Source organism: Alosa sapidissima, chromosome 7 (genome assembly GCF_018492685.1).
Source record: "Alosa sapidissima isolate fAloSap1 chromosome 7, fAloSap1.pri, whole genome shotgun sequence".
Taxonomy (NCBI): domain Eukaryota; kingdom Metazoa; phylum Chordata; class Actinopteri; order Clupeiformes; family Clupeidae; genus Alosa; species Alosa sapidissima.
In genome coordinates this window covers 21,098,891-21,113,683 of record NC_055963.1, presented here as the reverse complement: position 1 = coordinate 21,113,683, position 14,793 = coordinate 21,098,891, and the positions used below count along the sequence as shown (strand labels likewise).

The 14,793-nt window shown below is 39.8% G+C and overlaps 2 protein-coding genes across 2 annotated transcripts in view; one reads left to right on the top strand and one right to left on the bottom strand.

The window, feature by feature from the left end:
• Window positions 1-4: 4 nt before the first annotated feature.
• The window catches only part of ampd2b (adenosine monophosphate deaminase 2b), a 32,468-nt gene continuing 17,679 nt past the window's right edge, over window positions 5-14,793 (top strand). The window contains exons 1-2 of the mRNA XM_042096928.1: window positions 5-154; window positions 1,878-1,996. The gene's annotated coding sequence lies outside the window, so the exon portion shown is untranslated. The remainder of the gene's footprint in view (window positions 155-1,877; window positions 1,997-14,793) is intronic.
• Window positions 1,990-8,903, bottom strand: gnat2 (guanine nucleotide binding protein (G protein), alpha transducing activity polypeptide 2). The gene is made up of 9 exons (XM_042096932.1): window positions 8,533-8,903; window positions 5,686-5,728; window positions 5,088-5,229; window positions 4,804-4,961; window positions 4,473-4,601; window positions 3,746-3,875; window positions 3,312-3,465; window positions 2,733-2,942; window positions 1,990-2,247 (listed from the first exon to the last, which is right to left on the bottom strand). Exons 1-8 carry the CDS (start codon window positions 8,636-8,638, stop codon window positions 2,752-2,754), a joined length of 1,053 nt encoding a protein of 350 aa, XP_041952866.1. The 5' UTR covers window positions 8,639-8,903; the 3' UTR covers window positions 1,990-2,247; window positions 2,733-2,751.

Here is a 14,793-nt window from a genome sequence, read left to right as displayed (position 1 = left end):
TCTGAAGCCGGAAACTGGTTGTGTGTTGTAATGCCATAGATGATTTCTTCTGAGTTTTTGATATCCAAGTGTGATTGATTTTCAACTGAATGTTCCAAGCCCGTCTTCTCGTTATCATCTTTTGTGTCTGTGGTGATGCATCTTCTCAAACTCGGTGAGTAATCATTGTAATTAATGCCATTCTTGTTGAGTCTGTGGATTATGCTTAGGCCATATTCCACTGCAGGAACTCGGGCGGCCTTTTAAGGGAGACCCGCACCATTATCTATGTTCCGATAGCGGAATCTGCCTCTGGAGGAGCTCTTTCAGACTTGTTTTCGAGGTGGAATAAGGGCCTACTCTGGGGTAGGTACTTCTGTCCAGTCCTGAAATTGCTGGAGTTTGCTCTTAAAGATGGTTGATCTGTATTAGTTTAATCCAACAGGAGTGGAAGATGACAAGCAACATTTCTAAAACCAGCAAGAATATAGAACATAGTTTATATAGTCTATACAGCAAAATAAATGACCGCTTGCATAGTTGCCTTGTTGACATGTGCTGCTAAACAGAAAGACTGAAAAGGGCGATTAGGGGTCCATTCTGTAAACATTCACAACCTGGGAAGGTCTCAGAGGTCCTGCAATGGAGAACTGCCTATTATTAGACAGTTGCATATACAGAATTGTGTGTTTTAATAACGACATGTGCAAACGTTGCAGCTTGGTCAAATCTTTATTTTTTGTGTCTACATTTACAAGCCAGGAAATTAAAACCTCCCATTCAAAATCAAACAACAGGACTCTAGTATTTCCATGGTTTAAAGAGATTGTTGTATGTATATAGATACATATGTATGTATAAATATATGCAGTTAAGAGCCAAATTATTCACACCCCTGGCAAATATTGATTTAATGTTGATTTTCTCTTAATCAGTATGTTTGTTCTGACTGAAAATGACCTTGCCACATGCCAAAAGGTTGTAAGACAATTTGGTAGAAACATTTAATAAAAAAAAGGTGTTAATCTTTTTTTAACATTTTTATGAAAAATGGAATGTCCAAAATTATTCATACCCTTTTTAAGGCAATCAATGGAAAAACAAAATTTAAGTAAATCAATGGAAACCTCTTTATTTGCATTCACAGCTCTCAAAATGGTTCTTATAATACCTACCAAGCCTCTCCATGTCTTCACAATGATTCTAGACCACACCTTTTTAGCAGCAATCCGGGGTTTGAGGCAGAAATTATTCTTCACACTGGCCTTGTGCTCACGTTTTTGGCGGATTGAGGTCTGGACTCTGGCTGGGCCACTCTAAAATGTTGAAATTGCTCTTTGTTAACCATTTCTTGCCTTGTTTGGCTGTATGTTTAGGATCATTGTGTGGTTTAATGGTCCAATTCATAAAAAGTATGAATACTTTTGGACATGCCATTTTTTTTAATAAAAATGATTCCATGACCACATTATCTTACAACCTTTTGGCATATGTCAGTGTCATTTTCAGTCAGAACAAACATATTGGCCCAGAGAATATCAATATTAAATCAGTGTTTACCAGTGAATAATGATGAATAATATAGTTCTTAACTGTATATATACATATATTTTTTATATATATATATATATATATTAGATATCCTTTGTGACATAAATATTTACCTACTCTTATTTACAAAATACATCCTCTACTTGGTTTGATTCTGAGAAAAGGTTCTTTTCACATATTGAATTACATAACATATGTATCAAAAACATATGTTTTGGTCTGTAATCTGCGTTATGATACTGGTAAATTTCTGACAATTTTACAAGAAATTGCAAACTAGACACTCGATGGTACTGTACATAAAACAAGGTGGAAGAATCACTATAAAAATTGATTTCTTTTTTCAGGCCCTGATGTGCCATTACCATCAAAACCACTTCTCCATCATAAAGCCACCAAAAGTATACTATTACTTAAAGATGAGGGGAGCAACTACACCTGTGTCTACAAGCAGTCTTACTTTGAGGTACCCACATTTTTATAAAATGTTTCTCTCAAAGTGACATTCATCATCCCCCTGTAATGGTGTGTGTTGTTTCCGGGAGAGTTGGGTCTCGGGTCAAGTCTGTTTTGCACTATCCAGCATGAATGCGGACTGGTGTGGACGGAGGGGTGACAGAAACCTGGGCCTTCTGGGTGAGCATCAGCCACAGCCAGTAGTGCAACCTGTGGGTCTTCTCAGAGCTGTGCTCGAGGCATAGTACCAGAAGCAAAATCCTAGATTTAAAAAAAAAACAACAAATGCAAGAACTTAATTGCAACAAATACAGATGTCAGTTCATTCAGGTGATCTCAGATGCACCTTTTAGTGCTCTCTTACTGATATTGCTTTACCAATACAAACAGGAGATCAATGCATCATCATGCTTTTCCAAAAGGATGGCCAAGATGGCATGATGCATTTGAGATACGAACACTATTAAAGTGCCTTCTCCAGCTTCCTCTTAATTAGCATGTTGTTTAATGTAATCTGGTGCTTCTTAGCAATCGAGTCATCTTAGCAATAGAATACTGTCATACATTATGATGCAACTGCTTGAGGTATACTCTGTCATCTATGGACATAAATTAATTTGATTTCCAGTGGTCTATTTTCCTTGGTCTGACTAAAGCTGGGCCTCATTACTGCTGGTCAGGGGGGAGTTGAGGCATAACTAGTTACCACGGAGTCAGTGTCTGTTACAGAATGCAGTTCAGCTTACCCTTTTTTGTGATCACTGCCTAGAACAGACCGCAGTCCTTAAGATTTTCTTTGATGATAATGTCTGTGACAGCATTGAACACAATTTCCACGTTCTTTGTATCTGTGGCACAGGTCAAGTGAGCGTAGATTTCTTTCACTCCTTTCTTCATATTCAGATCCTGGAACTGCTGCTTGATGTAGTTGCTGGCATCATCAAATGTGTTGGGCCCTGGATTGGTAAAGAACATAAGAGCAAGGCTTTACCCTATGACATCATTCATCACCAGAGGTAGTGAGTTCACTCTCCACCTCAAGCTGGTGTGTGGTGAGCGTTCTGGCGCATAATGGCTGCCGTGCATTACCCAGGTGGGTGCTACACATTGGTGGTGGTTACTAGTGAGGTCCCCCCATCCATATGATGCGCTTTGAGTATCGAGAAAAGCGCTATATAAAATGTAATGTGTTGTTGTTGTTGTTGACAATCACTTCATTAGGAGCAAATGTGAAATATATTGGTATATAAGTCATTCATGATATTACATGCAACTTGGGCTTAGATCTGTAGGCATAGGGAGAAGAGGAGATGCTCCTGACATACCATCATAATCAGGGAAGCAGATGCTGAGATGAACTTTCTTGATCTTCTCCTCAAAGAGATCTTTCTTGTTGAGGAAAAGCACAATGGATGTGGTGGCGAAGAACCTGTGGTTGCAGATACTGTTGAATAGATGGAGAGACTCGTGCATGCGGTTCTGAGAAGAGCAGAGAGAAAGAGATCGGTGTGAGAATGCGTCAGTAAAGAAAGGAGTCCCGTGGAGACATCAGTGATGCCCATGAGGAATTCTGTAGGCCTTTTGTGTGCAAGTCAGGGGACTAACTATTTTCAGGGTGTCTCTTTGGTCGCCTATTTTCCATGTTAATCGTCACATGTTTGTTTTTTTTTGTTTTGTTTTTTTAACTCTGGGCAAATGGTGGCACTGCGTCCACTGTTATTTTGGGAAGTGGCTGCATCAGCCCTGGCAACTCACTCACCACTTCATCGTCTTCCACGAGCACCATGTCGTAGGCGCTGAGGGCACCACAGAAGATGATGCAGGTCACACCCTCGAAACAATGAATCCACTTCTTTCTCTCTGATCTCTGACCCCCCACATCGAACATCCTAGTTGGGAAGAAGAAAGATCATATTTATTCTGCAAATCCAGAAAAAGGAAAGTAAAAACCCCTCGACAAAAAGATTCCCTCTGAATCTGCCAAAATCATGTTTCACTTTTCAACAAGACACAAGGGGTGGAAGGCAATAAAAAGCCTGCGATACTGGGCATTAGAAGAATATCTCCAAGTGTTGAAATCAAAACACTTTAGTGAACGATCAACTGATCGTTTGGATATCTCTCTTTTCAAGACTCCTTAATGACAGGATGTCATTTTCATTTATCTTCATCAATAAATAATTTAGCCGAAGCTTCTATCCAAAGCGACTTACATACAGTATGTCATTTATATTACAAAGGCCACTGTCCCCCAGAGCAAGAGCCTAAGATCCTTGCTCAAGGGCACAACGGTGGCAGCTGGGAATTGAACCCACATCTTCATTGCTAACCTCCTAACTCCTTAACCACTACGCTACTTGCACCCTTATCATGTGATCCTTCCCCAGATGTGGATTGGAATAGACCTTTTCCCAGATTGACAGAGTGTGTGGGATGGGCAGATTTTTATTTTGTTTCAAGTTAAACAGAGAGTGTGCTGATCTCACCTGAAGATCAGCTCTTTGCAAGAGAAGTTTTCCTCAATGATACCAGTGGTCTTGACTCGAGATCGCAGCACATCCTGCTCAGTGGGTAAGTAGTCAGCGGCGGCAATTCTGTCCAAGTCTGCGAGGTAGCTGTAAAAATCAGACCAAATGAGTAGTTCAAATTTGTCCATTTGATCCTCCATTTCCCCTTCATTTCACAACAGACTTCTCTTCAACTTCACTGGACATTCAGGCAGTTGTTATGAACTTCTTTGTGATGCTTTCATAAGGACTATTTTTTTGTGTTGGATGGATGTTGTTATATCAGTATGGTTGTTTGTTTGGCACTTACTATCCAGCTGAGTCGTTGAGCTGGAACTCAGCAGCTCTCTCGTAAGCAGCCTGCACACCCGAGTCCTTCCAAATCCTCTTGATGACATCTGACAGCTCAGGGGGCATGGTGCCTTCCTCAGTGGAGTCTGACAAGTTCTGCAACTTCTGGGCATCCTCCTGTATATAGGTACACAATCGTGCCCATTACTGGCCAACATAGGGCAATTGACAACAGCATACTATTGACAACAGTTGGCTTTCTGGTGAAGAGTAATGAGTCTCTGTGACTGGTTCTTTGCTAACCTGTCCTGCTGGTGCGCCAAAATTGATATCCAACATCTCCATTCCTCTGACAATGGCCAGGACAGACTGCAGGATGTTGCCATAGATGACAGCCCTGAACTCCAATTGTTCCTCTTTTGTATAACCACCCTGATGGAGAATTCTGAGTGAGAGAGAAGGGAAGGAATCATTATGTCAGTGTAAGGTGCTATGACAGTGACATAGACCAGACCCTAATGGCACATGATTCTGCGTGGACTGCAGATTATGGCTTTGGAAGACCGCTTGTAAGGAAAACAAATGGTAGCCTACTGTAGTGCTTACACTGGCGGCTTTGTTGGCCTACGTTTCTTTGCTCCAAAAATGAGTCCTCTGGTGGTCAAATCTAGCTACTGCATGTTTTCGTAACTCTAAAAGGGGTTGCTGACTGAATGGATCATGGATTGATTAAAGGATATTCATTAGCATAGCATAAGCTTGGATAGTAGTTGCTGATCCGTTGCTGTTCTTAAACTTTGGGCAGAGATTTGTGTGTTTCCGGTATGTGTTTTAGATGTCTACTTTTGTGTTGATGTGCTGGAGAAGGGTTGTGTATTATGCGTACTGTGGTGATACTCACTTCATCTGCTTTACGATAGTGCTCTTCCCAGACTCACCAGCACCTGTTTTGGATGGACAACGGGAAATTAATTTAGTAGGTAATACTATGCCACTTTAACAACCTTTTCTACATCAACAAGTTAGTAGTTGATAGCTAATACATTTAACATTCCAAACTTAGGGCAAGCCATATGTGTTTTCTTATATGTGCTGCAGGCAGGGAGGATGGTCTTGTTGTGTTCAAATGTTTACAAATGGACTTGCAGCAGACATTTGTTTTCAGTCTAAAAGGGCCTTTGCTGGATTTGTGTGGCCTTTATGTATGGCAGGGCCCATTGCTTGCTCAGACCAGAAGAGGGCCTTGCCCAGCAGTGGCTCGTCTCCACGGTGACTCGCCCTCCCTTCATCCCCGAGGCTGACATGCCCCCTTCCTATGAGCAAATTAGCCAAGACTTGCGTCATCATGGTTACATCATTGACTAATCATCAGCTTAACTCCCCATCCTGATTAGAGCGATGATAGGTCTAATGTAAACTTCCCCCATAGACCAATTACTGAAGCTAATGGCCTTACTGGTACCATCACAGATCAGAAGTGCCCTGGGAGATCTTAAGGGTGTGCAAACGTGAAACATTGCAAATACCAGAGAGTATCAGAATTCTGCACAAACTTTCTGGATGAATGTGAAAAAATGTTTAATGGGCCAACTGCTTATTGTATATATGTTGATATTATTTATTATGCAGAACATGGTACTCAGTGAATATAAAGCTTTATTATTGTTCCTAGTCCCAAAAAAAAAAGCCCCATACATTTTCTTTGCTGCATCATCTTAATAATTCTACTTGATCATTTTCAGTCACGATAAGGCATTGGAAGCCTTTCTGCTAACTTGAGATAAATGTGAAATGCAGCAATGTGTAGCAGTTTCAATATACCGTATAAACAAGACCAATCCCACTCCCTTCTAACTTCTATCTACTACTACTGCTATCTACTTCTATATACTGTACTTCTGGATATTTAAACCATGCCAGTGCTTATAAAGTCAAAGGGGAAATGATTACAACATGTCAAACGGACATGAAACGAGGGATAATAGGGTTACGAAGAGCCTACAGGAAAGCCGTCTAAATCCTGCTCGGACACTCCCCCCCCCCCCCCCCCCCCCCCCCCTTACAAAACAATCTGCCATACTGGCCTCTGAACCCTGACTATCAACTGCATTGTAATTTTGGAAGTGTTTGTCCTGTCTTGGATTATGATTGACATCAGCTCCAGACAAGGATGTGGAGTCAAGATCTCAAATGTCACTCCTTCTTTACTGAAGCATGTTTGAAGTGATGTGCAACAGTCAAAGTCAAAACTCTTATTTGGACCCATCAGTAGAAGCCACGTGGACATGAATTTAGTGGGTGTCAATGTAAATAATATTCTATTCTGTTGCACCACCACACTATGAGAAACTAAACAAGAGCTCAGTGAGAGGATCTGGACTTAACCCATCTGAGTAATCGGATTTTCCCTTCACTGTCAGTGCACTCTAATTCATTTGAACCTTGAGGTTATGATCTCTTAAGCAGATATGGCCAGTGGACAGAAAAAAAAGGCTGCACTTAGGATGAGAGTTTCACTTTGTAAAATCAGTATTATTTATTATTATTTTCTCCTGTGAAGCAATATATTGTGCCTTGGGGAAAACCACATGCTATATTATTTTACAATCAGATAATTGTAGACCTAAAAGATTGTTGTTTGTAGTTCTAGTTAAGTTGAGGGCTAGTAGCTGATTGCAGATTGTTGTCCATGCATTTTGTAAGGTGTCGTTAACATAGGCTTCAGGTGGCTATGAACGTTTTATTCAGAGACATCTAGCATCTGAAGACAATCACAAGACCTAGCGCTCTCCTGATGGAAAGGGAAAGTTTTCTCTGCTTCAGCATTCTAAATGCAATTACAGTTATAGGTGCTGCATCCCACAGCCAGGGCGTTCTTTAATTCTACAAACATTAAATAACTTCAATTAGAAAGTCAGCTTCAACAATGACAGTCTCCATTCCAAATCATCCATTCTCTCATTACTTATACTCACTTATGTAAACATACGGTCAGTTTAGAGTCAATAAAACTAGTCAGTCAATAATGCCAATAACTGCCAACTTCTTTTTACAAGCATCAAATGCATAACTTGCATGCCCATCTTTTTTATGAAGATTCAAATAATGTATTTATATGCATATGCAGTAAACAATGTATTCTCGTGTTAGTGCTGTAGCTGAGTTGCTGTTCTCTCTAGATGTGTTTTGATCACCTCTATATGTAGTCATATGTAGCTCTCTCTAGATGTGTTTTGATCACCTCTATATGTAGTCATATGTAGCTCTCTCTAGATGTGTTTTGATCACCTCTATATGTAGGCATATATAGCTCTCTCTAGATGCTTTTAATCACCTCTATATGTAGGCATATGTAGCTCTCTCTCTCTCGACGTTTTTAATCACCTCTATATGTAGGCATATGTAGCTGTATATCCTCTGCCAGGGGGAACATACTGTATACGTAAGCAACAGCTAAGTGACAGTTGTCTTAATCTTTAGCTCTAAAGAAGCTTGACTCCACAGTGAGGTCGGTGACAAATTAAGTATGTGTAGTTTGTAACCCTTACCCAAGCATTTGAAATATTTGATTCAGATTTAAAACCTCTCCAACCTTCACTAATGTAATATAAATTGATATACCCAAGGAATATAGCATATTGACTTGTTGACAATTCTCCCTGATATTCTGTTGCCAGTATCTAAGTACTGCTGGGCTCAGCTCCCTGGCCAAAGGCCTCTTGACAGAGTCTAAAGACAGCTCTCTTACCCAGCAGAAGTAGCTTCACGGTCTTGGACTCCTTGTCAGCCTCCTCCTGGAGCTGTTTCTCCAGCTCTTTAGACCGCTTGTCCTCAGCACTTGCTCCAGCTCCCATGTTTGCACCTTCCCCGTTATAATCCTACAAGTCCCGAGGTAAGAAATGTTGCCGGCTTTCTCCCTGTGTGGAGCACAGAGAAATGGATGCACGCACCTTGGTGCTGCACGAATGATCTGCCACGGGCGGGTGACCTGAGAGTGGAGAGATCAGTAGCTTCCCAGCACTCCTTGGCAGATAACTGGATCGGGACTGTCCAAGGACCCGGGCAAACGGGCGTGTCTTTCAGGTCTGAGGCTCAAACCACTCTAATTCCTCTCTGTCAAAGCCTAATGTCTTAGGTTGGGATTGGGGAGGGGTTTCTAGATCTTCCCCTGTGAACCAGCCAATCCAATTAGCTCAGCTAACAAGGACAAGAAGTGAAGGTTGAGAAAAAGTAAGACTAACACCCAGTCTGAGTAATTTAATTTGGGGTGGTGGACAGGTGAGAAATGTAGAATATGAAGTCCTACAGCCGAAATCAACATTTCTGCTCTTCTCCTGTGACAAGAAATAGGCACCGCTGGGAAAAGACTCTCTACCCCTGTGATAAGAAGGCCATGTCCTGCAATTGCCTGTATACCTGAATGTGACTAGCTCACGTGAACTGAAGATTATAGTTTACTTTTCAGAGTTTGTCATCAAGTTGTAGATAAAGGCCTAAAGCATTACAAGGCACATTCTACATGTTGGCCCAGTCCACATGTAAACATGTGCTATTTTGTCTGAGTTTGATGTTTTTTCTTGTCTGTTGTTGTCATTTGTCTTTTGAAGCTATATTAGAAGAGAAGACTATGGAAGCGCTAAGATGCCATCAGTTGACATTTTAGACCTGTTTTCTCAAGATCTCTGCTCCCCGATATAGCGACATATTAAATTTGATATCTTGGGAATATGATGCATAAAAAAGGTTGTGATAAAGCTGTACAAGTGGGCTAGTCGGAATGTACAGCTCATCAGCTTGGCAAAACGAGGCCTTAGGAGGCTTGGTTTCTAATGTATACTACAGCTGAGATATAACAAATCCTGTTGAAGCTTTAGTGAAAGTATTTTGGTGTTTGGGTGTGACTGATCTTTGACAGGGTCAGTTTAAAGCCTGGAAAATAGGCTGTGATGGTGGCCCCAAAAATTCTCAATATCAATGTCAATGTTTCACAAAATGTAAACTGATGACTGCTTACAGCTTTTAATAGGAGACCGTCGAGCCTTCCGCTTAATCTATAGAAAGGTCCTATAGACACCTGGGGGACACAGGTGTAGGATTGATCTCTTGATACACATCACAATTCAAGTACAAGTACATAGACAACGAAATGCAGTTTGCGTCTAACCAGAAGTGCAAAAAAGCAGAATAGAGCAATGTGATATATAGACAGGTGGTGCAGTATAAGCAGTATACAACATATAGTGCTGTGTAGAGAGTAGTATACAGTTAAAAAAGTGGGATGGTTTACAGTAATATAAATTAAATATAAATATGTGCAATGTATTAGCAGTAGCCTTATAAGAGCAGAATAGATATGGATATGCAGTATGAACAATGTATGAACAACATGCACAGGTAGGTGCAGTGTAGTAGCAGTAACATTATAAGAGTAGTAAAAATAATATAGATAATGTTTTCTATTACCCCTGCATGGGTGGAGTGAAGGGAGATGCCATGTTGAAGTTGATGCCATTAGAGTCTATTTGCCTTGGCATTGACAGTGATCCCATCCCATTATCTAGTTCTCTGGCATGCCTTGCTATATATTAATTATTAGCATTTATATAAATAATTTTATATACATATATAAAAAAAGAATTCCATAGCTTTAATAGCTACCACAGTATGCAATGTGGTTCAAACATTATAATTTACTTGACGTGGTCAATCAGCAAGATAATGACTTGCAAATTGAATGAATGCTCAGCTATGCTAGTAAAATCATTAAAGATGTTACAAAACACAAAAATGTCAGTCCACTTCCATTTCTCCATTGTCTTAATGAGGTGTAAGGCCTCTTCCATGAACCTTTAATTTGAGATTCTCCATGAAGATGTCAGAGAAGTACATTTATAGGATTGATATGGTAATATATAAGGGACTTGTACATAAGAGTGCTTTGGAGAAGTCTGAGGAAGCAATTACAAAGCTCCCTTGTAAACGTGTGTCATTTCCTCTGACCTAAATTAAAGTTGTAATGAAGACTCTCAAGAGCCAATTTCAGTTTAGGACCAGGATTACTCCCCTGTACAAGACTCAGTCCTGTGCATTTAACCTTCTGCTGGATTGATAGCTTACATAATAGGGTAGCAGGACACTTTGGCCTTCTGTGCTCAGTTGTCTGCAATTCAGCAGCAGCAGCACTCTTCGTGGTAAGAAAATTGTCAACAATTTTTTTTTTTTTTTTTTTTTTTTCAAATGCATTTTTCATTTTGTCACATAAACCATGGAAAATAAATGATCGGCTCCCATTTACAGTTTTTACAGGACAACGAATTACACCTAGCAACTTGTACAGTAGTGCTTAACACTACCTAGATATACTCTCACAGCAGGCACCTCTTGAGTGTGGGCCATGGTTCAATGACAACTTTCTTGGCAATAACTCAGACCTTTCTCTTCACTCCCAAATCACCTCTGTCTCCTGATTTGCCAAAACCAGCCCCTTCCTGTGCAGTTTGCTGGGGTCTCAAATCCCTAAACGCTTCAAAGAGGAATATAGCAAGCTAATCATGGTATCCTACTTTTCCTCCGTTCCAATCTCATTACGGCCTGTTGCCTGCTCCCGCCTCCCGTCCAGCATCAGGCCTGTTGATCTGTTGACAAGATTACACACTGCATAAGTCCCGCATAAACCTTGGGAGGGGACGGCTTATAGCAGCAGATGGCTGCTTCCTGCCTTGGGTGGCTGCAGCAAGGAGGTGGTATGACTCCTGAGAACAGGTAAAATAGGTCTGCATGCAGCAATAACCAAGTCTCCAATGCAGCACAGATCAAGAGCCAGCCTGCTGTGATTGGGTGACAAGTCACCTTAAAAAACAGTGTTACCATGATCGCCACTTCAAACTGTGCTTTTAACAAAGTCCAAATGACCTTGTATCAACCCCAATACCTTGCCATTTATCATGAATTATTTCCCCCCATTATTATTTTTTTTAATATCTGCTACTTGGAGTTGCATTGTAAGGAAATAGCACTTGTAGAGTGTGATACTAATATGATGATTCCAACCAGCTTACATTTCACCTCAGGTGCAAGGTTAAATCTACCTGTTGCTAAAAAAAGAACTCCAAAGGCATGTGCTGTCAGGGCTTGACATGTGTTTTGATGTCAATGGTTTGCTCAGTTTATGGTGGAGGTTCATTACTTTCTTCTTTAACCCAAACCCAATGACTCCGAGAGAGAGAGAGAGAGAGATAGATTGATAGATTGATTGATTTCTAGATAGATACAGTTAAACACCATAAAGACACACTTTTAGCAGAGTAATTTAAAAATCCTTTTGACTTCTAAATGACAAAATCATGAATATTAAAATTACATATTGCACCATCGGTTCCAGGATAGCACTATCAATGATTATATACAAAGGGTCCATCAGAAGTAAGCTTGAATTGAGATCTGCTGGATGCAAGAAGGCTAAAACAAAATAAAAATTAACACCATATTGAAATGTATGCATGTACAATCTATTGTCTTTCTATTCAAGCATTTCAGATGTGCTCCATCTCAGAGATTCTGAAGCTCTTTTATGTAATGTGCTGTGAGAGGAGGTCACGTCTCTATATATATCTCCGGTCCAAACCTCATTGAGTAGGTGCTGGACTTGTACTTGTAAGACTCCTCCCTGCGGAGCTTGCAGAGCTGTCAGTGAAGCTCACATAATTCTTATTTGACACTTATTATTATGTTGATTTATCATCAATAACACATTTACAGATTTATCCTGATATTTTGTTTATTAAGAGTACCCTGATGAAAACTGCAGTCAAAAGAATATTTGTCCATGGTGCTCCACTCTGACTCACACTTACCCACAAGAGGGAGCTATATACTCCATGTTTTTGTGCTGTAACGTCGAATACATTTGCAAAACTGAATGCCTTTCCAAAAGCAATTTGTTCAAACAGCACCACACTGTGGACTACCCCATAACTTGCACAAATTGTTTTGTTTATGTCTTAAGAGCAAATTGAACATGCCAGTGCCATCAAAATGACAAGTCCTTTTGACATTGTTTATAATATATAGTCAGAATGCTTAGCCATGTTGTCAATGTAATAGTGGACTCTTTCTGTTTTTTCTATGGCTAAGGTTTTGATGACAATAATTGAAAATATGTAACACTGCACTTTTTGTTTGTACCGTAATTTCCCAATTATTAGCCGAGGTTTATACATTGATTTTGCAAAATTGCTTCAGCTATGAGGTTAATACACAGGGGCAGTTAATATGGTACTAATGTTTGTTTGTTTTTTTACTTCCATAAAACACTGCCCTGCGGTTAATACACAGGAAATTACTGTAGCATACAGTATTTCTATTTCTATTATATCTATTTCAACAATACAAGTTACACATTGTAGCATCAACAGCAGGAGATTGGACAACAGGATCAACAGCAGGAGATTGGACAGGATTCATATTGTATACTTTTTCTATTTGGACCATAGACTGTATAGACCTATGGTTTGTTTGTAGGCCTACTGCATTTTGTTGACAGAACATGTCAGAAAATTGTCAGAATAGAAAGACCGGAGTCTTTTACAGAAGGGAAAAAAAATTAGGAATGTCAACAGGGAAAAATCCCTTAAGCAGAACTATATAGTATGCCACGCTCTGTTTGCCGGTTGAAGGTTCATGAGATACACCTGAGTTTAGAGAACTGGTTGATCACTGGTTGATCTTATGATTCAGACATTCCCCTTTAGAAGAAAAGGACATTCAGAGCAATTCAATTTAAGAGACATTTACCAAAAAGTGAATAGAAGAATAGAAATGATAGATTATGACACGTTTGCTGTGTAATTGATAATATCATGAATATCAGACAAATGCCCATAATATTTTGCATGGATGTGCTAAAACATTTGCGGTTTGCTCAAAATGAGACATTGCTTTTATGTGATTGTGGAAGTTGAACACTTGCCGTAGTTTAGAGACTTTCAATTCTGATCTGAGAAATCAGATCAGCGTTGTCAGTCTCACACATGCAAATATAGAATGCCAGAGGGGAATGTAATGGTTTTGGTTATAGGTTTTTGTCCAAAGTGACTTACAAATAAAACAATACAATAGTTAAATTAACAGTGAACAGTTTTAAAAAGTTGGTAAGACTACATTAAGGAGAAAAGCAATAATAAACAATAATGTCAATGCAATCAATAGCCTAATAAAAATAAACAAATAATATAATATACAAACCATAACTCATAAGAAACACTTAATTAACTAAGTGCATGCTGAACAGATGTGACTTTAGACCCAAAACTATATGGATGTAGGCATCCTATAGTAGGCAGGGGTGTGATTGAGTGCCTTTATTTCATTTCACTCAAACCCTGCTTTCAGCTTTATAACACATAATACAACTTGCCATCGTAATAATTTGCTTTTAAGACTGAAGCATTATGCTATAGAAACAGATTACAGAAATGCTATAAGGATATGTTGCCATTGTGCTGGCTAGTTGTACTGAACTGCATTCTCTGAATCCTGCTAGCAGTGTCACCCCACAGGTTTTTTAGATGGGCTGCTTCTGTCACTAGCTATCCAGTCAGAGCTGCTGGGCACTGGAGCTTTTGTTATGTAAAAGGGCCTCAAAGCACATAGTTGGTGGGATTCCATATGTGCTGTCATCTGCATTTCATGGGGCTGTCTGCACTGGACTGCACTGCTCTCTGTCTCTTTCTTTCTCTTCCTCTCTATCTCTTTCTCTCTCTCTCCATTTCTCTTGCTCTCTGTCTCTCTTTCTCTTCCTCTCTATTTCTCACTGTCTCTCTCTCTCTATCTCTATTTCTCTCTCTCTCACTCTCTGTATGTCGCTCTCAAGACATTTTGTAACGTATGTAGAATTATCACATGAAAGTGTGATAAGTTGTTCGCCCACACATGATTTTTCTTTGGCCCAATTTGTTGTTCACGCCAAGCAATGTACCACCTGTCTTGTCTCATGCTGACACAGTTAATA